The 27,465-nt window shown below is 43.9% G+C and overlaps 1 protein-coding gene across 1 annotated transcript in view; it reads right to left on the reverse strand.

The window, feature by feature from the left end:
• The window catches only part of SLC24A3 (solute carrier family 24 member 3), a 129,090-nt gene that overhangs the window by 42,641 nt on the left and 58,984 nt on the right, over positions 1-27,465 (reverse strand). Inside the window, exons 3-6 of the mRNA XM_030446720.1 lie at positions 13,834-13,910; positions 6,848-6,922; positions 2,773-2,857; positions 879-982 (exon numbers count right to left, since the gene is read on the reverse strand). Coding sequence (XP_030302580.1) covers positions 879-982; positions 2,773-2,857; positions 6,848-6,913 — 255 coding nt within the window. The 5' untranslated portion in view covers positions 6,914-6,922; positions 13,834-13,910. The remainder of the gene's footprint in view (positions 1-878; positions 983-2,772; positions 2,858-6,847; positions 6,923-13,833; positions 13,911-27,465) is intronic.

Below are 27,465 nucleotides of genomic sequence, written 5' to 3' on the forward strand. Positions count from 1 at the left end.
AAAATACTGGGCATGTTGCCAAGTGCTAAATTGAATGCAGATTCAGATACTTCATTATACAGCCAATCAAGACTTCAATTCAGATCTCACAATTTAATTAATTTCAGATTAATAGCTTGTGTTATCAAAAGCAGTTTGACATGCTGGAAAACAGTAAAAAATCATACTTGGAATCAATAGCCTTATTGCTATTGAGAAAAAAAGTTGGGGCATCCTTGTTCAAAACCTGACAGGACAAGGCTCTGAGCAACCTGACCAACTCTGAAATCAGCCCTGCTTTGAGGTGGGGGATTATGGTTCTGAGAACTCTGGATCTATCCATTGCCACTTAAACCATTCTGTGATTCTGGCTATAACTAATGAGATAAACTACAAGCAAAGACTATCTTATACAACTTTTGCCTGTCCCCAGCAACATCATGCCAGCTCAGCACATGTGTCTGAAACTATTCTGAATGAAGACAGCGTCTATTGTGATACTCCAGAAGTGTCACCATTCTTTCAGAGGCATCTTGCATGGCTCACCAAAGTACATTTTTACCAGCCAGAGGCATCCACATTTCATGTCTCCTTTGGTCTAAAAGAACAAGATACAATTGTCACAATCTATTTTTCAATAGGTACCAAGAGGAGGTGTTAAATAACCAAGTTTTATGCCTGCGACCACCTACATATCTTGGACAGCTTAAAATGCCCAACGTGACATTTGCTGTTCTGCTCTTCATTTCAAAACTGCAAGAGGAATAGTATAGGGGCCTATTAAAAAGAAAAAAGCCAGAGAAATTTATGGCAGGGTTGTGAACCTGGCAGCCAATTTCACAGTGGAGCCAAGGCACAGGATGAAGGAAGTACTGTTAGGAATCATTAAATGCTCTTACCTGTCCTGCAAAAAGCCCACACACGCCAATAATACAGAGGATGTTAAATACAGCCGAGCCTACGATGGTTCCAACGCCTACATCTCCTTTTGTGATAAATACACCTGAAAAACAAGTTCAAGGCAAGCTGTATAAATTTTTCCACAAAAACTTGCAGACCTCACACCCCATTAATAAATCTAAAGGCATGAACCAGTTCTGCCACTTTTTCTCATATTTAATAGGGCAGCTTGCAGAGAAAGGTACTAGGGTGAATAAAGATTGCAGAGTTTGCATTCTGAGGGGACCTGGATAGATTAGATTGTCTAATGAAAAACAAATAACTTAGATGTGTCTAAGACACCAACTTCCTGATCTTGTGATCCAACATTACAGCCATACACATAAGAGACATGGGAGTAGCTGGTTAGACACAAATCTGCAGGAAACTATCTCCCATAAAACATCTCCTCACTGGTGCTCCAGAAGCTTGAGCTGGAGCAGATTCAGAGCTGCCTGGCCACTAGCTATTTGCAAGCTCAATGATGCCTCTCAGGATGAGTTATGAGGCTATGTTACAAGCTCCTTTCAGAGCTCTTCTGTCAAATTTATTTTAAATTGGCCAACGAGGTTAATAGTGAGGGAGATGAACTGACAGACACATGCATCATGGTACTGCACAAAATGCTTTCCTTAGGAAGCCAGCCTAAAAATAATGCTCCGTCTCCGGCTAGCTGTCAGTCTGTTTAAATTCACCACTTGCTTTTAAGGTTTCAACAGTATCTATCTGGCCAGCATAGTTTAGATTCTTTTTCCCCACTTTATCCTTTTCTCAGAAGCATGTTATACAGAAGCAGTCACCCACCAAGTGGCATTCAGTATCTGGTGTATTACCCTACAGTAAGATAGTGATCTGATCACTGGAGTTTCTCTAAGCTCCTTGAAGGAATTGGGTTTTATTTTTACCCTGCTACTGCATTGTCCTTAACAATACAACTGGAATACAGCCCCAACTTGGTCCAATTTTAGTTCCTACATTTTTAGCCTTTGCTTGTGCAATCAGACCCCTCTGCAGAGTATGCAGCTTTGAGTTAATTCATCTGATAGCTGTGACTGAAACAAAAGTATCTTCTAGACAAAGTACTGAAGCTGAGACTAATTCTCCTTGGTGATGGAGAGCTCACCTTAACCTCCCATCATCACCTACCAACAGAAATGGGGATAAGTAAAATAGCAAGAACACTTTTCCTTTGAGCCAGGCAGCATCTGTACAGCATCATTTTATAGCAGCTGACTGCAGTCCCCTCTTAGCAGAAGGACCACATGATTTTCCAGAGCTTCACACACTTGGGGGCTGCTGAACCCCTTGATCACACTTCCTGTAAGCGTGCAGTTGCTTTGGTGATGCTCTGACCCCCCTGCTGCTGTAAGAACCCATGCCAAATCCTCTCGTCTCCACTCTGGTGTGCCTGCAGGGGAAGTGGTGTTACGACACTAGCCAAGGTGGAGGTGATGGACTGGGACCTGCAGCTGATGGCACCTGGCTCACTGGGGTTCCAAACCAGGGCTCTGGGGTGCATTCTGTGACACCAGGTCCTGCAGACGGCCTGGCAGGAGGAGGCGTGGGGGAGGCAGCTGCACGTGCAGAGCTCAGCACTGGCACTTTGCCTGTGCTACAGCCAAGGTGAACTCCCTTCCGGACCTGGTTTGAGGGGTCAGATCAAACCACTTCCAAGGCAGCCCTGCTGTGGGATAGCAGCACTTTTTCAGAAACACTGTCTAGTGATGATTCCCCAGAATCCTATGTGTGCCCAGGTATGATGAGGAACGCTACATGCACTTAGCAACCCCATTTCAACTCTGAATAACAGCCAGGGCACACGGAGGTTTCAAGAAGCAGCAGCAGGTTAGTTACCTATGACAGATGTAAACAGCTCAGGAGCAGAGCTTCCCGCTGCCATGAAAGTTGCCCCAGCCACATCTTCGCTAAGATGCAAGCGCTGCAGAAAAACAGATCAGAGTTATTGATTACAACACTAAGAGGCTGCAGGAATTCAACTTGAAATGCTATACTGTCTGCCCAGAGCAGGGAGCTGGCCACAGGTATACACCTGTATGTTAATAAAGCTTAAGTATAGTGGAAAAAGCCATCACAAGCACTGGCTACTTAAGATGGCACCTCCTTGCAGAGACAGCAGGTTGTGGCGGCGGCCTTTACAGGAGAGAAAGAGCAGTGCTCTGGACCACAGCAGTCATAGATTTTTGCCTCCTGCATCACCCAAACAAAACACACCCTGTCCCATCTACTTTGGCCCCTAAAGGGTCCAGCAGGAGCTCAGACTTGGTTCACCCCCTTGGTTCACTAGCATCATTTCAGCCCTAGCCATTTAACCTCTCCACACTCACTTGAATCACTATCAAGGTTCCTTACCTCCTACAGCCATCCCCTAGCCCAGGGACTATCTAGCCCAGAGTTTCAGGAAGGGAGAGAACTCATGAAAACTTAACAGGCATATGATGTTTCCAAATATTTACTTGGTTAATTGCTTCCTTTATGTTTCCTGCATTCCCACTGCTCCATTTGCACAAGTCACTGTTCAGAGAACTTGACAAGGCTGTTAAAGACCACGTGCCTCGCTGGCACCTTGCACGTTTTAATGAGTAGCTAAAAAAAGCCACCACCCCCTGCCATATGGCCACAAACTGCTGAGCTGTCACTACACAAAGCCAGCTCATCTGCAGCTGCCATCGCACAAGCCAGGGGCAGAAACCCATGGGCAGTGGGGATGTTTCCCCATCAGAACTGGCTCCCTGGAGCACACACCCAGTCTGGCAGAACACAGGGAGCCTTCCTCTTCCCTCTGTAGTAATGCAGGGTTTCTCTGAAACTTGGTCATTACCACAGTACATTTGTACAAAGGTTGTAGAAATCCTCCCACTAACCTTATCTGAAGGCCCCACAAAGGACATTCTAGGCCTGGAAGAGTAGGTAACTCTGTGCACTGATTGTACACACATAACAAAACATGCTGCACTTGTTATGGTGAGAGGGAAAAAGGAAAAGATGAGCCCTCACCAGGCATACTTTCTAAGCAGGAGACCACAGCATCCACTGTACTACTGAAAAAGCTTATGGAACCTGCAATTTTATGGAAAACAATTTTAAATAAGATTAAAACTATTGCAGAAGAAAATCACAGGACCAGAAGTAGCTCCCCAGAAGTCAGATTCCTCTGCAGGATTCTCTGTGAAAATATAGACAGTCATCCTACAATAGCTGGTCTGCAACTCGATGTTTTTTTTGAAAAAAAAGACCATGGGCCAAGGAAACCAGCTGTGCTGACTTGCATGTGTATGGTTTAATTGAGAGCTATAGAAGGTTCCCTCAAGAACACTTCCCAGCTAATTTATTGCCATGCATATGATGAGTAAATCAATACAACAGAGAACAAAATAGAGCACACTAGGTAGGAGACAAAAATGTATTCTCTGGTATGTGTGGACAAATGTCTGCAATTGAGCTATGATGTTAGCTGAATCATGTAAACACTACAACAGTAGTAAGGGAGGGCAGCTGGGCAAATGCAAGCACAAGTGTTTTAGGAAACAAATGAAAATCAGGGCTTTATTGTAAGTACATCTGAACTTAAACAGAATGTGAATCTCTACCGCAGCAAGCATTGTGGAACAATTTTTCATCTCAACACACCCACTGGGGAGTGCAGATGCCTTGCTGGTTTAGGTCCACAGCCGCTATCCTAGCTAGATGAAGCGAAGCCAGAAAAAGGGCATTTATTTTGGATTTAGTGAATCTAAACTGTGAGCATCTGTGGAATAACTACTGGTTGATCTCAAAGACCAAAAAAGCATTCAGGCAGGAGGTTTGAAATCTTTTGTGCTGGATAGGACAGTAGGTGGTAGCTGGATGGTAGATGTTGGGTCAGCATCAAGTCATGCTTTTTGCATGAGCACTGTGTTGCAGCCGGCACAACTTTGCAGAGCTCCTGCTCTCTCCCCCATCCTTCCACCTAAATTATTTGTGAGGTAACAAACAAAGGATGACCCTTTAAGACATCACCTCAGGTGACGCCCCAAAACAGCCCAATTCTACTGGGCTGCACATTTCACAGGGTCTTTTATGAGTGCAGAGGAGTGAGAAAGGCTGGTAGCATCTGCTGGCACTGGGCAGTGATAAAACCCTCCCTGTCTTAGAAAACCAGGCAAGAATGGGTACTACCAAAGGCTGCAGAGATCTTTACAAAGTGATCCAAGCCTTTTCACAGACATTCTTGAGTGCTAAGATCAAGGGCAACCCATGGAAAGCTGGATGTTTTGAAGACAACCCATTCTGGACTGATAAAATTAAAAGTATCTGGATCAGGAAACAGGAATGTGTATTCCTTTAGCTATCATGTAATTACAGAATTGCTTAATTAGGCAAAAAATACATAAATAAAGGAACTTGAATGCCCTCAAAGGCCACTTACAGGGTGAGAAAAAACTTTCTGGGGAGAGAATCCTTGTGTTGTCATCCATCAGTTATCTGAATCATCATGCACCAAAATAGTGGGATGTCTGACTTTTCTGATGATGCAAAAAAGGATTGTATGGCAGCGTGCTGAACTAAAAATATCAGGTTAGTTTAGAGAAAACTTCCATCAGAGCTGTCAGCACAAATGATTTCTGCTGCTGCCTCCCACACCTCCTCCCAGCACCAGGCACAGCCCATGCCCTGCTGAGCGACACTGCTTGCCAAGCAGATCAGCGCACGGCTCCTCCATCTAACAGAGATGTCAACCTGGCAAGACCAAACCGTATTTTCTCCATGCAAAGATTTCATTGTCTGAGACTGACACCGTCTGAGAGGGCTTGCAGGCACTTTGGGCACATAGTCCGTTTTCACCCTGTAGTTGTCTGAGCTGATTTAGGCTAAACTGTGCTCCTTGTCTCCTAAAATTTGAGTGTGCCAACCTTAGCAAAAGAGGTACAGCACTCCTTCCAATTGCTAGAAGTGCTCAAGAGTTTATTTAATGATGCCCATGCTGTCCTTGCTGCTTCACATCTTCCATCAACACAAGGTCAGACAGGAAATTCATGAGTTTGAGGGCAAGGCAGAAGATCCATGATTTCTGCTGAAGTAAGTCATCAGAAGCTTTAATTTATATCAGCAAGGGCAGGGCCCAGCTTCTAGAGAGCCTAGTATCTCTGCCCCTCCTGGGTGTTGCTTTGTTTTTAAATACCAACATATGTGAACTCTCTTTTGCATTTTTTTTGTTTCCCAGCCTGATTCTTGGGAGGTTTCCAAGTTCTAAGTTAATGGTATGTGAAACTCAGCAACACCCTCTGGATTAGTATTTCCACACAGAAGTCAAGAAATAAAAGATTATTCTCTTTCATGTCCCAGGAGAACAAAGTGGTAAGCCCAAGGCCACAACTGAACCAAAACACTGCTCACTAATGGGCAACCAATAACATTCCAAAATTCTGGAAGCCTTGGATGGCTGAATACTACCTCCAGAGCAGGGTTACTTGTCTGGAGAAGCAGGGACACATCAGCAGTGAGCAGCAAAGCACAGGTCAAGCTAACAAGCTCTGCTGGGCTCAATCTCTGGAAACCCACCGAGCAGCCAGCACCACCAGGCAACCTGCAGCAGAGGCTGAGACAGGGAATCCTTGCTCTAGAAAATGTGTCCTTCACTATAAATGGCCTCACTTTTTAAGAAGTGACATGATTCATATATAGGAATTGTTATTGGAGGCAGCTGCTAGATTTAAGGGGGAGCCAAATTTACCCACCAGCACACTCCCAGCTCATCTCCTGTGAGTGAGAGCATGAAGCTGAGCCAACACACACACGCAGTGTTGAGCAACTCAACAAGAAGCGTGGGGAATGCTCTAAGATAATAGTAAATACACCGTCATCATGTTCTGAGGCTCCCAAGAACTGCTGCTACAGCAGCACACAGGCTGAAATATCTTCTAACACTTACTTCGCAAATCTTCTCCAACGAAGGGACAAAGAAATCATCACAGACGATTGCCAAGGCATAAAACATATAAACAGCCTGCAAAAGAAATGAGAAAACACTGAGTCTGGAGATTGTCAAGCAGAAACGAACCACAACATCCCGACTCATCTTAGGTTTGTTTTGATATCCACCTTTCAAAAAAATGAAATGCTCTTGCAAGAATTAATGGGGCTCTCTGGGATTTAATAGAACCATCAGGAAGTAGTACTTATCCAAACATTCTTAAATATATCAAAAGCTGACAACATTCTGCCATCATCACAGCACAGTACAGTACAGCACAGCACATCACAGCACAGCTTCCATCCATGCAGCTCAGCTTCTCACCTGTGGAGCTACCTGCACAGCCCCTGAAAGCCAAGAGCCCAAGAAGGAAGCAATTTTGTCATCTGGTCCCATACAGCAGGTAAGCATGCATGAGTCCCTTCCTTTTTCTCTTTATCACAGGCATGACATTATTCATGCCTCCACTCCCAAAGTGAGACAAAACTAAAGTCCAAAGATGCCTCCATCTTTTTTTTTGTAACACCTGTCACATACCACTATAGAATTATTTTTACAAGTAGTGCAGCTCCAGCAAGTAAATAGAGCAGAGAAGCGGCCAACATTTGTAGAAAAACAGTGCCTTAATCCTACTGAAGAACAGAGCTGTTACCACATCACCAACAGATCCTCCTGCTTTGCTTGTTTTTGAAGTTTACTGTCGAAGCTCAGGTGATGGGAGGAGACCAGAATACTTTCATCTGGAGGGAAAACTACAATAAAAATGGCCTCTGGGCTTTTGTTTTTGTTTTAATTTTCAAGGGAACAGGTTCAAATTCCCCAAACTCCCCAAAAGCCCGGATTCCAACTTGCCAGAATATAATCACAACTTTGCAGCAAAAAGCCAGTATTTCTACTAAAATCTCAGCCCTGAAAACTTTTCAAGCTCAAAAATAATTAAAGTATATTTTTTCAGCATTAGCAGGACTAGAGATGGGATTTCCATCAGAATGGATGATTTTGAAGACACAGTGCTAGAGTGTTACTTAGGGCAGTTTCTGTGCTCCTCTATCACTACTCATAAATATGAATAAATCTAACTTACACTTTGTGAAACTCTTGCGCTGCAGAATGGCTCAGAGGACCACGAACGTAAGCCAGACTCCAGGTTTACAAATCTGCTGGGTGCAGCAGAGCCCTTGATCTTGCAGAGGCAGCAATAGCTTCTGACATGATACTCACACAAAGGAAGCGAACAGCTCACAGACATTGTGCATTATAGGAAAAAGGATCAGAAACAGCCCCTTTGACTTACGTAGCCAAACCCTACAGAAATACAATGGATAGGAGGTGCCCAACTTCAGCCTGGATTTTTTGATCTGCTAATCATATTAATCTGCATTGGGTCATGCCATCACTCCCAAATACATAATTAAAATAATTAAGTTTCAAGAACACTGACCTGTACACCACCACCCCTATAAATCGAGCACACCCTCTGTATCTGACATCACCCACAGCCACAGAGCGCAGGGCACCACACGGCTGCTTGGGCTTCCTGAAGTCTGCTCTGCCGTGGTTGCCAAGCTCTCCCCAAGGAGGGCAAGGCCATGTGAAGGGAGAGAACAGGTCAGAGCACACATTCAAAAACTCAACCAGGTCACTTCAGCATCTGCCTCCACACGTGGCGCACACACACAGCCCTTGCCTCCTCTATGTTCTCACCATTTTTCAGACCATATAAAGTGACTGTACTGTGCGTGGTGCTTACCCCACCAGAGACAAGCCTGGATGGATTCGACATGACACCCATCAGCTTCAGCTTAGGAAAATAGTTTTTAAATGACTGTTCAAACACTGTGAGTGGTGAGTTTGCACTGTCTCCTAGGCATTTCCACCACCAGGTACCTGTAGGCAGGTACCAAAGCTGCATCTCATCATGTTCTCATATTTAGAGGGCACAACCACAACTCAAAATGGTGACAAGAGGATTTTCTTTTATCCACCAAAGCTTATACATTTGCAGGACCAGGTACAATAGAAAATGCAAAAAAATGGACAGAAATTAGTAAGAAGTAGAGAAGAAAATGTGAAGGAGCTGCTGTCATGCTTTCTCTAATCTCTGGGTGGCAGTGGGAATGCTGTGCTGCTGTGTTTGCCCAGAGCACCGAGCCAAAGCCACTGCAGTCAGTCATGTAACTGTGGGTGACTTAAGCAAGTTGTAAAACCAGGTTGGGAGAGCAGAATGAGTTGAACCCACACTGACTTACATGCTTGAGCATTTATTTTTACTGACCTCATAGCTGTTACAAATCTGTTTTTGGCTAGGAGTCTCCCCTAATTTTATCTAACTGGGTTGAGTGTGATATAGTATAAAGCATCAACATCTAAGAAATATCTGTCTAGAAAACAGATGGGTTCACAGATTAAAACCCTGGCAACTACCCTTGGAAAGTGAACACTTGAGGACAGTAACTGTTACTTCCTTGAAGGATGTCAGGGTTTTGCATGTGTATTTGTTTGTTTCTTAAGCAAAGAAAACAAAATAAAGTTTAGAAAAAAAAATATATTAGTGTCAAGTCAGACTTGTAAAGACAGAGACCAGATGCTTGTCCAGGCTATTTTATGTGGAAAGAACAAAGACAGACACATCAGAACAAGGCTCTGTGTGTGTCAAATGTGGGAATACAAACAGCAAGGTTATAACCTTTTGCAGATGGTTGGGTGGTATGAGCTTCCATCTAAGATGACCTGGACATCTGAGACAACAAAGGAGCCCTATTGCTTGCTTCTTGAACACCCCCAAGTCTGTTCTTGCAGGAGGCATTAGTGCATCTTTGGTGCAGACAAGGAAAGCAGGAGGGCAGCACTTGCTCAATCTGTTCCACCTGAAAACATCCACTGGGGATGTGGCAGCATTAGGGAAAGTGTCCTGGGCAGAGCTGGAGTGATGTGTGTGATGGCAACAGGGGACAACGTCAAGGACACAAAAAGTAAGTCTCAGCCCCAGCATCATTCAGTTGTGTTCAGCTCCAAGTGAAGACATCGCCATCTTAAACAGGCAACCTCCTTGAAAGACACTGTTCCTCCCCAGAATGGCATTAAAAAAATTTAAAAAAATATAATGGCCCGGCATAAAAGGATTACAAATAGCAGATTAAGCATTGGGATTGATTTTAAAATTAGTCCAACAAATAAGCATCAGAGAAGTAACTGCAATCTCTGTATCACAGGACACTAAGTATCTCACTTGAAATACATGTTGTGTTGCACAGGACATTAATTATAAGCAGTCTTTTCAATTTCCTGCACCAGTCCTCATACACAAATTACAAGTTGCTTTACTGAGCTTAAGCAATAAATTTTTCCTAAGCAAATGCTGCAATATCTAGGAATTCCCACAGCCCTGCCTTCTCCCCAAGAGAGCAGGGGAGGAAGCCCATCCCTGGCTGTTTCCCCTCACAGACCCCCATCCCAGGCACAGCTAAGGGCCATCACGGGGACCACCATAACATAGCAGAGGGCTTGTCTCAATTCTGCATTACAGGCTCCCTTCAGGCTGAACATCACAACCAGCAACTCAGTGAGGGTGTCACCACCCACAGCAGCCCACCCTGTTCTCAGAGGGGACATGGAAATTAATAGCAGTAAAGTAATCAGCTGATGAGTTCCAAAGAAACATCTGTGGGGGAAAGGAAACTAAGCACTGTGGCTCCAAACCTGTAATACAATTTTAGTGGCCCACTTTTCCTTTGAAGTGGTTTCAACTCAGACCTAAAACTACTGCTAAACTGTTCCTGCACAGTTTTTCCTAAATTTTTTTAGTATTTAGTAATTTAGTTTCATCTTTATGAAGCACCAGATTATGTTAAATAATTCTGCACAGCCCCGCCACAGGATCTGCTAGGGTCTTTGTGTTTTCCCTCTTATTAAACAACAGGGAGAAGATGCTGTAGGCATCCCCCCTGAGAGGCCACCTACTGCATTCCCCCAAGACCCTGGTTTGCAGCATCTGCTCCCTGGATGTCCAACTTCTGTTAAAACAGCTTCACCTTGATGTCTTTCAGAAGTCAACATGAAAGCATGGGAAAAAGGGAGAAGAAAAACAACAGGGTTTTACTGAAATAAATAAAACCAGTTTAAGGGGAGGTCAAACTTGAGAAGCATGGTGATGACCTGCTAGTCATCACTCCATTGTTCTCCCAACCATTACAAAGGCCCTTTTAAAGTCCAATTTCCACAAAGACATTTCTACGGACACAATGCAACTCTGTGTCTGTATCATCTGTCCACATAGTGCAATTCTATGCATGCTCTATTTTGATCAGATATTTCGTGTCTGTATCGCTGGAGGGTGAAAAACAGAATTAGAGACTCATCACCCCAATATGATGACAACCCCTTTCAGCCCCGACTAAAGAAGCAGGTTGCTAAATGCTGACAGTTGTCTATTTTCAGTAAACATTTTTTCTTTAACAACAGATTACAGTTACTCCTCTATAGGAGATGGCAAAGTATGTGTCATTGCTGCCTCTGCTTCCCACTCCATCCAAGGGGATGGACCAGGGCCACAGACAATGAAGCCTAGAGGAGCTTCCCTTGGGATTTGCAGAGCTGGCAGCTCAGGAGGGAAAGTTCTGGGGAACCTTCTCAGCTGATGGCCACTGTCTTGGACATGCATGCCCTGTGCCAGCCTCTGACAGCTGAGACACCTGTGCCTTGGGGATGCACAAGCTAGAGCATGATCAATAAAACCACTATGGAGAATGATGGAGCACTGATGGTCTGACATATCTGTCCTGCTGCTTGCTAGGGGGGAGGAAACTGGTCATGTTTCTGCTGGGACAGCAGATGCTTACACTTAGTTCTCATTTGAAACTTTTCTTTTTAAGATTTTTCTTTTTATCTACAAGCAGACAGTTCATATTGAAATTTCAGTTCTCCAAACCCCATCTTGATACAAGTTAAAAGTAATCTCAGCTTATTCAGTACTGACAAGAAAAGCCTGTGATAAAATATACTATCTTGAGAGCAATTACTAAGCCCAAATCATAATATACTGAAGTAGACTGAAAAATAACCCAATTCATAGCTTATGTAGTCAACTGTATGAAAATATTGCGTTTTCATTGTTCCTAACAGTGAAAAAATACAATCCAGGTCTTGGATCTAAATAGTCTGGAAAAACACATTCAGAGGTACAGATCACACAGAGATTAAGAATTATTTTAGCAACTTGTATGTTAGTGATCTTATTATAAACTAAACTTACTCCTGTAACTTAAGAGATTTTAAAAAAATGTGTTAAAATCTAAGAAGTGTGAGGTTGCTGCTATAATCATCATCTTTTGCCTGGAGCAGCTGCTAGTTGTTTTTCAAGCAGAGAGATTAATTTAACTGCATATAGTTAATCCCTTTCCTAAACACTTTTTTGTATTATGCACAGGGTAGTTACAAGGCTGCCAACAGCCTACCAATATTTCTCAAAACTCCATTACGATGCGTACACACCTTCTGCACAGATTAAGAGCAGCTAACAGAGCTCCTTGAATCAACTGATTATCAACAGATACCTTTCCCTGTGAAAACACAAAAGCTGCTGGAGATGCAGAGCACCGAGGGCCAGGAAGAGGAGCCCCCAGCTCCGGGGAGGATGCGCGCACCCCAGGCGGAAGGGGCCGAGCCACGGGCCGACTGCTCGGCCCCAAGACATTGCACAGTTCCTCGTTCCCATAGAAACTTGGAAGCCTTGGGTTTGCCAAGCACAGTCAATAGTGATGTTTTTCAACAAATTATTTTAGCCATTTAGCCCAAGCGGAACTGTAACACAGTGCACTCGTGTCATAACATGCAATGCATTGTGATTCATGCTTAAAAAGAAATGATGAATCCTTGAATGTAGCTGGCAGTAACTGTTTGAGGTGCCTGGAAATTATGAAATGTTTTTAAATATTCATTACAAACAGGTATTTTCTTGGATGCTTAGGAATGCCTCTTCCCCCCAAGAAGTACCAACTTGGTAGTTCTCTTTGAATTAAGACAACACTAAATAAGGGAAGAACTGTCTTCATCTGCCTAACATAAGTCAAGGAATGGATTGGAAGGGACAGAGCTTCCCCGTGAGAGCACTGCAGCTGCTCAACACAAAGTCCTCTAACCATAGTCAAGTGTCCAGTGGACTGGACAGACCAGGCTTAAATAAATTCATCTTGAGTATCTTTATTTTTGGCCTTACTCATGCACATCACTTACACTGACTTGCTTGGGGCAGAAATCACAAAATTCCAAGCTCTAGACCTCTGATATTTAGGGAAGCCTTTAAAAGTAGCATCTATCAAAGTCTTCCTGGCACATTTCTGACTTTCAAGGCAAATCTCTTACCTCCCTGATGTCCTCCAAAATTCCCAAGGGGATGAGGATACATTATAGCTGATGAAGGGAAGTTACAGTCTTTTCTTTAATATTCAGGAAGAAAACTTCACTTTAGCAACTAAACTACACTCAGGGGAATTCTGGAACACCAATTTTTTTTTTTTTTTTTTAAATAATCTAATTGATATAAACAGAAAACCCTTTCTAATTTCTTTTTCTTACAGCTGTGTGACAAGGCACACCATAAAGATTTCTGGGGGAAATTTCTGTGGCTAAGACTTCACTTCTTTTTGAGGGCAATGACATGAGTGTCCTCCCCCAAGCTGCCAACCATGCAGCATCCCCGTGCTCAGGATGGAGGGCAGGGGACCACAGATGCTTGATGGCCTCAGCAAAGCTCCTCTGGCTTGAGTCAAGTAACTCACAGCACTGTGTTCACATGGCAGCATGCACTGGGCTTTTAAAAGAGCTTTATGTAAAACTGAACCACGTTATACCCCCACGTAGTCAGCTGAGAGCAGATGCCCCTGTGGTGGGCACAACAAGCCCTCTCCACACTGATAGGAGAGGAAATACAAAGTCACTAAACTTACACAGAGGACGTGTAGGACCACAGCTCCATGTCTCCTGTCCTCGTTCGTGAAGATGTCATTGGGGAATTCATGGAGAGCTGCAAAAAGGGGGAAAAAAGAAAACTCAGATGTTTAGTTAGCTACTCAAACCTACCACACATGCTGTTAAATAATGTAACACAAAGTCGCCCAAGTCCTTCTACTGGGCAGCAGTCCTACAACCACCACACCAGAGGTTTTTTGTTTCTTTCAGTCTGTCACTGAACTAGGTACGGTCCCAAGACTCCCAACTTTCCTGTGCACCCAGTGCTCCAAGGGTAACCGCTGTGTTTGATGGCCAGCCAGGGGCTGAAAGGGGATGCAGCCGAGGACAGGGGCAGATTTGGAAATTCCAGATCAAAGTTAATCTCTGCCTCCATACTTCACTCTGTCTTCCCAAAGATATCCTCAACATAAACAAAACATCTCATGTATGGCAGTAGTGATGCAAAGAAGGTTTTCACAAAGACATATCAAATAATTTGGGAAAAAAAGCAAGGATATGCATGGGCAGAACTGATTTTCACATGCTCTGTTGCTTACACTGCTCCCTAGGCATCCCCTGTCAGCCACTTCCAGAAGCAGGGAAATGTGGGGCCAGGTGACCAGTACAACTTTCTGTCTTGGTCAGTTTGATAAACAATCAGGAGACGAGAAAGGGACACTTTGAAATTAGAGGTGATGGAAGCAGAGCCATGTGGCACTTAGTGCCATGGTCTGGGAACCACAGGGGGAGTGGATCAAGGTTTGGACTTGATGATCTCAGAGGTCCCTTCCAACCCAGCCAATTCTATGATTCTATGACCTCCTGGTTGCTCAAACATTCATAGTTTTGTGCCCTTCCTCCTTGCAGCTCAGAAAAGCACCAGCTCCAAAGTAATGAGCTCATACCCAGCAAAGGTTTGCACTTCACCTTGGCTTCACCACCTGGTTTAAGTCCAACAGAGCCATTAAGTCTAGAAATTGCACACTAACAACTACGTGGGACAGATGACAGCCCAACACACCAACCCAGAAAACAGCATTGTAATTTAATTTGCTCAGTGCACCTTCACTAAGAGCAATAAAATTTTGTTAGATTAACAGTTCTCTTTCCAAAGTCAGTAATCAGAGTAGCTGTTGAAAAGGGCAGGCAATACAGTCAGATAACCTTTGTTGCAAATACAGTGTTGCAAGTCATTTAAAGACAAATGACTCCCATTTACTCAAATGCTTTATTACTGTGTTCTTGATGTTATCTTGATTATAAAGCACTTAAAGACATTCTGCCAATTAGGTTGCTGGAACAGCTTTTGGTTATAAACTGAAAAGCAAGTGTGAAGATGATATTGTGGCATTACAAATGCTTCCCAGTAATTCTAGATTTGAATTGCTCAATAACAACTAAAAACAATAGTTTTCTTCTAACAGGCAGTTCCACACATCTAGCCTCAAGTTGGAAAAAATCAAGGTGCTTTTTTACTGGCTTTCACATTCTTGTCATTAACAAACCTCTAGCAATTGGAACTTCATTAGCAATTCCATAGATGATTAAATGGAAAACCAGCTCGGCTCAATCTCACAGCTCAGCTGCCTGTGAAGCAGTAATTCAGCAAAAATTAACTACATCTTAATTTTGTTCCTAATGGAAGCAAAGGATTTACCTGGGTACTCTATCTCAGCAGGAAAACATTCTTTTTTACATGAGATCTTTTGACTCATCTTAATATACATTTAAGGGTAAGGATGTGGGTTAAAAAAACCTCCATAACCAACTAACAACACAAATCACTATGGAAGATGCAAGACAACGAAGTTGGAATACCTGGATAGGATTCATCCTTCCTCAGCAAAACATCATTATGTGAAAATCATTCCATAGAATCAGAGAATGGTTTTGGTTGGAAGGGACATCTTTCCAGCTTTCCATCACAGTTTTGTTCAAGAAATCTTTCTGACCATTCACCCATAAGACATTGCAAAGGAAAGCTGGGGAGGTACATTTTTAGCAATATGCAAAATGCTTTGCTAACACACGTGCATACGCTTCCCTCTGCTTCCTGCAGCCACCTAGGAGATTTTAGCATGACAATTCAGACAGACAATGAAAATCTAATCCCTTTATCAAGAGACTCTACTTATTCAAGCAGACTAAGTGCAGCCAAGGTAAAAGGCATACAGAAAAAAAACCACAAAAAAACCCCAAATAGAATATGCTTATTGCTGCTGGCAGAGGTGGGGAATCCTTGCTACCCTTCCTGTGCACAGCAAAAACATCTGATCCTCCCTTCAGTTCAGGTTCCCAACCCCACGCTGCAAATAAATGCACTTTATCTGAGAAAATCTAAGGTATCCATCACTGCCTTCACCACCACACTGTCTGAGCACAAACGCTTTTTGTGGCTTACACTTCAATGTGTGCAATTACAAAATAATGTATGCAAATTTGAAATCTGCTGCATTTTTATTAGATGCATCAGGTGCAGATGAGTACAGATACGAGGAGAGCTTTGCAGAACACAGGAGCTCCTTTCTGAGAAGAAATAAAGGGTGTTGCTGGAACACCACTCTAAAAACAGCTGCTCTATTTTGCCAGTATAAAAACTCGTACAGTTTGTTATTTTGCTTAAGAGTGCACAGCTTTTGTACAGAAAATAGGGGCAGATTTTGCCAGGCTTATTTTGACTGAAACAATGAAAAAAACAACCACTCTGCCAATGTATCTAAACTCAAAGAATTAAAGATTTCTGCCTAACTGATCCACTCTGCAGACTTTGTAGGTAGTGGGCCTGCAGATGGGCAGGATCTTCACATGAACTTGGCATCTCCACAAAGATATTCTGCATGGACAAAAGGTACAATGCTAGTTGCTAAGAGCAGGCTTATACCCCTACAATTCTGCATTTCTACCTGAGATGAGAATTCCAGCCCTCAGATGGGTGCAGCCTTGTCTTAGATTTCAGTTAATTACAGACATAGTTTCAGGAAACAAAGCACAGGAGCTTGCACCCCAACACGATGCAGTTCTATCTTGTACTGGCAACTTGTAAAATTACTAGTAAGTACTAGGATTATTAGAATTTGCAAGTAATTGGAACTAGATAACTTAGTACAGTATGGATTAGCTTTGCAAAGGAGGCTGAGCAGTAAAGGAGCTGTTCCCTTCTTCACAGGGCTATCACAGCACCTGCTTCCCCACACCAGTTTTAGAAGAAAATTTTTTATCTGTACTTGACAGGGAAAAGCTATTTTAGTCATAACACAATGAGCTGGAATAAACTCTTGTCTTTTTATTCTCAATCAGTGTGCAATTCATTAAAATTGGAACCCTGTTCAGCCCTGGCTTTAGCTGACTTACCAACTGATCTGCATTACCATTGTTTACAGGATTTGCTGGTGTGACACAAATTTGCCTCTGCTCTGCACAGTCAAAATACACCAGTCAGTTCACCCACCCTACCAAGGACAGATGCACACAGAAGATGCTGTGGGACCATTCTTCTGGATGGCAGCAGAGAGCTTTACAGTTTCCCTGCCTCTCCTTTGCCTCTCCTATTTGATGTTTTCTGCTCTTCAAAGGGATTAATTTTAAAAAACCCCAAGCACAATACTTTTTGGATCAACAGTTCTCAAAGATGCAACGTGTGCTAACTTTTAAACCAAGTCTTTATATTGCTAGCCAGCATACCTACTCTAGGGACAGCAATTTCCTTAGGAACTCTGCTGCAGTCTTCATAGAAGCAAACATAGAAGAAATTAGGATGTTCAGCCCAGGCAATAAATTATCAGGACAGAAAATCGTCAGAAGGTAAAAAAACTGGCTTTTCTGATGCATTCCTCACAAATCTTTCATGTCTACAGGTAAGTCACATCAGTGGTAGGCACTGAAATTTCAAAGCCTCTAAATATCTAGTGGGGAGTGGCCCAGCCTGTGTCTGTATACAGCTTTCCAGGATAATTACTCTGCTCACTGGCCCATTTGACTTCTTTCCAAAGAGCTCTGCAGAAGTGGGCTAGAGGTCCCATCACAGGGCAAAAGATAAGGCTAGAGAAAAGCATGACTGCAAAAAATACGCAAGTGGGATTTAGATACCCAACTCCAACACTCAGGAACCACTGGCATGCAGAATACTGATGCTATTTCAGCTGTCATTGAAAGTTCCAGAAACAACTATATTTCTGCATCTGGAAAAACACACAGACATGTAGCTGTGCCAAGCAGCTGGGAGTGAGCTTTTGTCCAAGCCCAGAAGACAGATTGTTTGCTCCTGTGCCCAGCTCAAGGTGCTCAGAGCCTGACAGCTTGCAACAGGAAAGTAAACATAAGGCAGAGCAGAGGTTTCTAAACTGAGTGCCAAGGAGAGGGAGAAAAGGAACCAACTGCTCACCATCTCTGCTGGGCCAGCAGAAGCAGGTCCACAACCTGAGCACCCCTGCCCTTGCAGCACACAGAGGCAGCTCAGCCCACCACAAGGGGCTGCAAATCCAAATTGTCAGTGGCTTCATGAAGCAAACTTCACAAACCAGCAAAAGGAAAATTGTCCTTTACAAAACTAGTGACTTAAAGACTGTTCCCATACAGGACATGGTATAATTACCTGGTACAAAAGCTGACAGCTTTTAATGCAGGGAATTTAAAAAATCCCTTAATAAACAATTACCTTTTTTATTTCCATTCTGAAATTTATTATTTTAAACTCAAGTTTAACACATTTTATTGCTTTAGGGTTATAAATAATATTATACTCACCACCTGCCTGCACCCTGTTTAGCCCAATCCCCTGAACAGCATCAACTCTGGCAGCATTGTGGGCTTTACCAAATAGATAAGAGCGTAACCACAACGTGCCTGAATTCTGTCCCTCACACAGACCAGGAACCTGCTGGGGTGAGCCCTCAGATGTGGGGAGGGGGCTCCAGAACTGCTGGATATGTTCAGCTCCACTGCTTGCAGACTGGCTGGGATGTGGACAGCCCCACACTGCACAGCACACCAATCCCTGCAGCCAAAGCCTATGGAACCAGCTTTAAATCATGCTGCACAGGAGAGCAAGGGACTGTGGAAATCTCGTGTTACCCTTAAAAGCAGTAAGGACTGGTAAAATACCCCCTGAGCAGAGGGTGGAGTACCTTTTAAAAAATACTTACATATAAAAATGTTTTATTTTCTGCCAAGTAAAGACTGTGTTTGCAGTACAGTGTCATGATCTAGAACTCAAGAGAGGCAAACTATTCTGATGTATCAATAATAAATCCTTTTTGCTAATGTTTTACTTGTGTTACCACTTAATTGCTGAAAACAAGCAGCTGGAGCAGGGTGGGGGTAGATCACAGGGGTATCAGTCCTGCAGCATCCCCCCCTGGCCAGTGGCACTGCCCTGTACCTTCCAAGGGTGGGTTCTCAGCAAGCAATGGCTGCTCAGAGAGCATTCTCTGTAGCCTTGCAGTAATGAATTTCTAATTACCAGGAATTAAACACCGGTGGTGGATGCTGAGTTAGCAATGAGCTTACGCACACTTCCACTTCCCTGGGCTCGTGCAGGCTGGTTTGCTCAAGCAGAGGAGTCGTGGGCTCGTGCTCAGCACAAAGGATGCTGACAGCAAACACACTGAACAAGAGAGTTCTTATCCAGGCTGGCTCTCAGCAGGCATCAACAACTCACCCAGAGCATTACTGTCACGACAGGGAGCGTTGCTACAAGCCAGCACCAGAGAATCTATCACTGAGCCACTGCCAGAAATCCCCCTGCAGCACACCTGGGTGGGTGCCATGTCACCTTTAGAGGGAGGGAGGGAGGGTGCAGGGAGAGGCGTGGGGCTGCCCAAGGCCTCCCACAGGAGGGGACACAGGGACAAGTGATGCTGTTTGGCATGGCCAGGTGGATGGGAGATTCCAGCAGGAGCCAGAGGGAGCTTCCTCACTGCAACTGTGTGACCACTGTCTCAGCAGCAGTCCCATCTCAGAGGCTGGTCCTTGGGAATGGTGCTGTGTCATTCCTCCCACCCTGACACTCTCTTTATTACTAGTGGCCTTTGGAAACTAGGCTTTATGGGACAAAAGAGGAGCTGCTGGAGCAGATGCAGCATGAAGCAAAGCAGCCTGAGACAGAGAACTGAATAATGGAGCAGCAGGCTTTGGTCTGCCCACCACTGGGAAATGTTTTGTGGAAAGACCTCAAGTCCCACCTGAGGAACTCAAACCAGATGTCACACAGATGTCTTCACATATAAATGTCCCGTCACGAATGGCTCATCCTGTGAACTCCCCCTCAGTCAGAGTTCTGATTGATTTGCCTGTGTTCTCTCACCAGAAAGCAGCCCTTTAGCTAAATATAGCATGAGGGGAGCACTGCAGATCCCACCAGGATATAAATCCCATTGTAACTTCACCTTCTTAGTTGCACAGGGCCATTTACTCAGTCTGACAGCTTTTTTTAGATACTAAGCTGTATCAAAAGCCCTTACTGGAAGATGTCCCCATGCATCACAGGAGTGGGGAGAGAGCTGAGCACAACCGGAGGTTTCCATCTGCCCCACCAGAGTACTGCAAGGCATCAACACGTCCCAGTCTGCTCACATGCTGAGGGTGACCTCTCCCAAACCTGCCCTGAATGGGATGATCCAGCACTGAGTACTCCCCAGCTTGTGCCTACTGTCACAAGTTTCACATCAGAGACACAAAAATCAGAGAAGAGAGAAGCACCCCAGTATTGTCCATGACACCACTGTGAGCCTTTGGTCAGTTCACCAGCTTCACTCAGCTTCCTCATGGATCACAGACCTGTCCCTGGGCCAGATACAAACCACAGGCCAGCAGCCTTGCCATCAAAATCAAGCATCTGGTTTTGGCCTCCTGAGTCTGGAGAAACTCCCAGCCTCTCTGCAAGCCCATAGGATCCTGGGATCCTCTGTCCTCTTGGTCGCTGCTTTTTTCTGCTCTCCATAAGAACCTGTTCTTCTCCAACCATAAGATCAGTCAAAAACTGCTCTTCCTCATACCCACATAGTTACACATTCATTGCAGGGTTTAAGTACTTTAATTGACAACACAACCCTTCCCAAGCCTCGCAAGCCCTCTCTCAGCCCACCCTCAGGTCCTGTCTCTGCACCACGAAGCCCCTTGAGCTCGGGGGGCTTTGGGTTTGGCAGGTTCCATGTAGTTAGAGTTACCACCTTAACACCATGACAGATGGCTTTTTCCCCTCACTGATCTTTAGCTTCCCTTATCAACAGGACAGTCTAACAGCTCAGTCAAAATCCAGGCTTCAATTACAGATAGCCCTTATCTTAGCTCTTCTGTCAGAGGTCACAAGAGGCAAAGTGATGGGAGCACCACAACTGAAGCAGCTGAGCCTTGCCAAGTACCTGTTTACAGGTGTCTCTTGAACTGGACAAGAGAGACATAGTATGAATAAAATGGGAGAGATCTGCATTTTTTACGAGAACACTAACTTATATACAGGCCGTAGAAAAGAAAAGAGGGAGAAGGCTGGGGAAAGGGAATGATGAATGACGAAGGGAGATGATGAACCTCACACACCATGGGGAATTCAGAACTGGCAACTCATTTACACAGGCAGTGAGAATAAACATTGCTCTTCCCAATACTGGAGGAAGAATTAATGAGGAATCACTGGTTGAAAACACCAAGCATAACACACTTCCCATCTACCCACCTATGCAAATGCCCCTTGTTGAATATCCTGGAAAGGCCCATTTCTGCCTTGTGGCACCAGTTCTAGGAAAGGAAGCTCTGAACAGGCTTGTGATTTTAGACTGATTTAGTTTTATCCATGTGTAAAACACACATATGTAAAACATGCATGTGTTAATGTACCTACCTGCTTAGCTGCTTGTAATTCTATGCACATCTGATTTTCATACATTCCACATTTGAGATGTTTAGAGCTGTTTAGAAACTGCAAAGTGCATTTCCTTTGAAAAGAGGCACATGAGAAGTGCTCAGCCCTAGGTACCCCATATTCCATTGTCTTCCCCTTTCTTCAGCCCCTCCTGGTTGTGTGCTGCATTGCAGTGTGCCTCCAGGCTCCAGCCCTGCTCCATCATGTGGCCCTTCTATTGTGCAAAGTGTAACACACACAAAACAATAGCCAGACCCAGAAGAGGTCTCTGAAACAAATGCTTCCCCAGATGCAGACAGTAAAGCCTTGAAGGAGCAAACATAAGCAGAGCCCTTGTGAAGTCAAAAAGGTTCTGCCTTGGCCTCAGTGCAAATGAATAGCTTGCAAGGTCAGAGGCAGATCTGAGAACAACAAGCAAATATATCTAAACACAAATGGGGAAGAAATAATAAATAATATGCAACAGCGTTTGGTTCAGAGAGAGTTTAAGTCAAATAACAACAGCAAGTGACCTTTAAAGAGTAGGTTATATTTTTGTTTGTTCAGTAGAAGACTTATTTCTGTCACAGCAAGGTTCTGGCAACTGTTTCCGGGGATATCTTAGCTTTTGTGTTTCTGTGTTTCATTTGAAGATGCTACAGTTTTAGTTCTGCTTTGTTTTTGTTCCCGTTCCCCCATAGCCCATCACTAGCAGCAATTACTGCTCCTAGAAGGAAACTCACAGAGGCATGAGCAGAACCAGCCATAGTTCTGTTAAGAGACCTAAGCACAGCTGACCAGGGACCAAGACGTTTACTTTGACAAACACAACACTTGTCCAAAGTTATCCATTATCAGCCACATGTTCTGGTCAGAAATAACTGGCACGAAGAAGGTTCTCAGTAAAACCATAGCAAGAAAAGAACAAATCTCTGGCTAGCTCCTGTCCTCATATGAACTGCCAGAAATTCCAAATAACTTACTGGCTTAACTACAGCTATTCTGGACTTATAGACTACTTCTGATTCAGAACAGAACACATTCCCTTTTTCATTAGCTTCATGTTGGAGAGAAAATATTTACATTATGCTCATATTGATCAGCAGGCTAACAAAAAAAAGGTAATTTTTTGCAAGAAGCACTTTTAAAACGCCACCCAGAAAGGAGCAGATGCTGCTGTCACATCTCTTCTCATCCTGAGGAGAATAGGGAGGGACTTTTCCAGCTCTCAAGATCCCAAGCACTGGATGCAGGGAAGTTGTAAGTTTAAAGGAAGGGAGGAAATTCCCTCCAGTATGCTTCAGTCTTACCACCATTATTGGGGTGGCTGGGAACCTGGATTAGTGCAAACCAAAAAACCTCCTGAAAACAAACTTCTGCTCTGCTCTGAAGAGCCAGCCCCAGTGTCCTGTCCCTGTCCCCAAGCTCTGCGCTCCCTTGCTCTCCCTGCCCCCAGGGAGCAGAGGGGAGCCCAGCAGCTGCCACTCACATGCCAGCACTGAAGGGATTTGTTGCTCGCAAATAAATTTCAATATTTAAACTGTTCAGGCTCATCTGCGTAGCAACTCTAATACTCTTTAAGCTCCCTCAAATTTCTAAACGCTTAAAGCCATTACAATCGCTTTGTTACTTTACAGTAGGCATCCCATTAACTATTTTCTTTGATGTAATCAGTGTTTTACATTATTTGGAGATTAATTCTGGACAATGAGGCCACATGGCTTGTCTTTCCTTGCAACAGACCATCTTAGGAAAGAGAAGCCCAGTATGCAAGGCAGGGCAGCCTGTCTACCAGAAATCCCCCATCCCTGCCACCCTGGGAGCCCACCAAGCCCAGACACGCCCTCCACCACCAGGTGGGTGCAGGGTGGGATCCGTGGCCAGGCACTGCAGGCAGCCTGGGGTGCCACAGTCAAAACAGAAGCAAAGCTCTCCTTTACCTCTTCCATCCCAACTCTGCCACAGGCAAGGTGCTTAAAGTGCTCAGGCACTTATACTCTAAGTAAACAGATTTTGCGAATCAGAGCAAGTAACATACTTCAGACATCCATCTATCTGCTCTTTGCATATTAAACTGACATGAAAAATTTTCACGCAGAGTAAAAATGATGTATATAACTAATGCATCAATAACAGGGAAATTAGAGTAATCCTTTACTTGGCTAGATTAATGAGCATACATTAAAGGTAACTCTTGATGATGCAAACAAGTAGCATTTATTCAAATGAAAAACATGATTGCTGCAATCAATTTTGCAGCCCATGCCCCATATTGGCAATACTGCCAAAACAAACCACCACTGAGACTAGCCAACAAAGACCCACCTGGAGAGAGCCAAGTTCTCACAAACACATTCACAATGTATGAGCAAGCATTCTCTTGTCACCCAGATATTTTCATGCATGCACACAAGAGAAAAATCTCATTTGCATGTCACATAAAAGTTTGTGGCCTTTGCCTTCAGTCAAAACACATGCTGGGAGGGCTTTTCAGGTGACAAAGTTCATAGCTCTCTGCCTGGCTAGCTATCCCACAGCACCGTGAGCTCACTCGTGCCCTTCAAACATCACTCTATCTTCTCTAGACCCTTTTTCACTTTATTAGGACTTTTGAATATCCATCTACTCCTCCAAAAGTACCCCAGGAGCCTCAATGCTTCATGTTGCCTGTACATCTAACAGGTCCTCCGTGCTATCTGCTAAAGGTTCACGGACTGCTTAATCCAATTCCTCAGCTACCACATCATGAAGTTCATCATGTCCGGGCTCAACTGGGAGGCTTCTCAGCTCACCAATCACCATGTCACCAGCTTTTCCCTTACTTGAGGCTGAGATTTCACCATTTTTCTTATGGCTGTATGCATTAATCATGCACTTGCTAATGACCATTTCAGTGAAGAGTGATATGCTTTCTGTCCCAACATGCTTGATAAATCACTTACTGTCCAAAACAGTTCAAGGCTCCCATTTATGGGAATGAAGCAAATGCCCCAAGCCTCCCAACTCAGCCCTGGTATCACTTCTACTTTGCTTCTACCAGATTTGTCTCAGGGCCCAGTAAGGACATTTTGGTTTGCCTCCTTTCTGCAAACACCAAGTCCTGCCCCTGCCCAGCCACCTGGACTTTGCAACCACCGTCCTCCCAGCACCATGTGATCCAAGGGAGGAGGAGCAGGCCATCAAACCTGGGGACTCACCACACCAACGCAATTTAAAGCATGCTCATTGTCTCTACTGAGGGCATCCAGCAACTGCAAACTGTACCAGGCCATATGAAAACTGGAAACAACCACAGAAAGAACTGGATGCAGCAAATGAGATCCTCCACTGATGGAAAGCACTGTGGTCCTGTCTAAACTGAGGGTGAAGATCTTTTAATTCAAACTCGGACAGATAATATGTCACAACATCTCCTTGAAAGGGAATGCTGAGGGCTGAGATCAATGGTACTGAAATTTCTCGCTCTCCAGCACAGACCTGACAGAGCGCACACTTTCTGCTCCCCACATCTCAACTTCTGAATTTCACAGGAGGAAGCTCAAAAGACTTTCGTCCCTTTTCCCATTACCTATATAGTGCCATTCTTCCTTCTTTCTCTCATTTTGTCCAGAAGAGCATCCTTGGTGGAGAAGCTCTGTGCTCTTCAGATTTCAGGCAAGAAGTGAGAGCTGTCCGGGTCCAGATCCATTGAAAATCCATGCACAAGCATTGTTCTGAGCACATGGCAGCCCTGGAAGGATGGAGGGTCAAGGATTGTTCTCCCATGGTGAGCTGTCCTTTCCTCTGGAGTTTCACTTACAGATTTCAGTTTTGCCTTTCTGTTTCTGTCCTAGCTGTTTTTTCTGCTATGTGTGTGGTAATCACTTACGTGGCTGGCACAGAAATACAAACCAATATAAGCTTCATTTGTGTGCCTATAAAAAGGTCTTACAGAGGCTGCACACACGTGTGTGTGCATGTACAGACACCTAATTACCTATATGCACACATGCATACCTATAACCCCCCATGCACACACATGCAATACTACATATATTTATTTATCTGAGGTGGGAGAGCCTCAAGAAAAAGGGGAATCAGTGCACTTGGGTTTTATACTATGATTACTATGGAAAAGTGAAGAAGCATCACGTGCAGATGAAGCAAGGAACACAGCAGGTTCCTCAGCAGTTACACGTTTTGCTTTATGGTGACAGGCAGGCTTAGAGCCTAATCTCCGGCATAAAAATCACATCAATCAATGTCAGCATAATAACCATACATCAGAAAGACAACACTGGCTTTAAATAGGTATCAGCAGTTGCAGAAGACAAGGCTCTTCCAGAACTCTATCTCTGAAGAGCCTTTTATCTCTCTCAGAAACTGAAAGCCCCTAAATATAGGAATACTATTAAAAATTCATGAGCTTCAGCAGCTATTTATCAAAGTCACGGAAATAGGATATTTCCATGGTGAATGGCTTGACACTGATTTCTAATAAGCAAATGTGCATTTTATTACCATTTTAGAACAGAACATTGCTACTGATACCCAAGGAACATTGCATTGTCACCAGGAGTTAACATTAGGCTTTGCTACAATACACACATTACTTCTGCTGTCTGGATGCCTCACACTTATTAGCTCATAGATGATGATGCTGAGGCCAGGTCTGTGGAGCATATCCACGCAAGGCTGCTCAGAAGGTCCAGCAACTGCTCCCTGGAGATGGGGTGGTTCTTTGGTGCTCCTCTCAGCTAACCGTGTCGCAAAGCATACTTAAAATACACCTTCCTCCAATTTATGCAGTGCTGTCCCCAGAGCAAATCCATGTGCAGAATGTCCCAGCCCTCAGTGGCAGATGCCACTGCAAATATGCAGCATCACCCTGCATGGTGACAAACACACAGGTAATGATTGGATCATGAGTGCTCCTACAGCCCCCTGCCAGGTGACCATGCTAAATGGGATGCTGCCTCAGTTGCTATTTCCTACTACAGTGACTTAACCTTAAAGATTTAATGAGAATACAGCCTTACTTTCATACAGAAGAGGTAAAAGAATTCTTCTCTAATGGTTTAGATTCTTTACATCTTTTAGATACACAAACTTTCACTCAACTTCTATGTTGATTTGGAAAAAGCAGTGGCTGCTGTCTAATGGGATGGCATAAAGGAGAAGCAAAAAGGAAGGAGTAACCCCTTCTCCTCTCTGTCAAGACAAATCTGGACAGAAAAACCAGATGGTTTGATTTCAGTGGATGCCTGAAAATTTTGTTCTTCTTCAAGCAGGATCACCCAGAGCAGGCTGCCCAGGGCTGAGTCCAGACAGATTATGGATCTCTCCAAGGATAGAAACCCCACAATCTCCCTGAAAAATACCACTGGAATTATTTTACCAAAGCTTGGTATTAAGTCAGAACAGTCTTCATCCTTCTGAAGTGCATCCTAGAAAACTGGGCTAAGCTAAACATGATTTCCTGCTTGTTTCTAAGTCTGGATAAGAAACAGAGAAAAATTCCTTCCCTGTTCATAAATAAGTAAGTAATTCCCTCAACAACATTTCCTCCTCAATTTTTTTTTTTACATGCTTTGCAGCTCACACCTTTAATATAGTTCCAAAACATCATAACAGCATTACTAAGAAGCTTTATGTTCTGGCAGCTGCAGCTGTCATTTGAGAGATACTATTTAAAATGTTTTATCTTTTCCTTTCTACATACTTTTGAAGCATCCAAGGGAAGCTTTTCAGGCTTGTAAAAACAACAGCATAATCTTATTCATAAAAATATTTTATTTTTTGGTGTTATTCCCTC

This window comes from Calypte anna, chromosome 3 (assembly GCF_003957555.1).
Source record: "Calypte anna isolate BGI_N300 chromosome 3, bCalAnn1_v1.p, whole genome shotgun sequence".
NCBI classification, from domain to species: domain Eukaryota; kingdom Metazoa; phylum Chordata; class Aves; order Apodiformes; family Trochilidae; genus Calypte; species Calypte anna.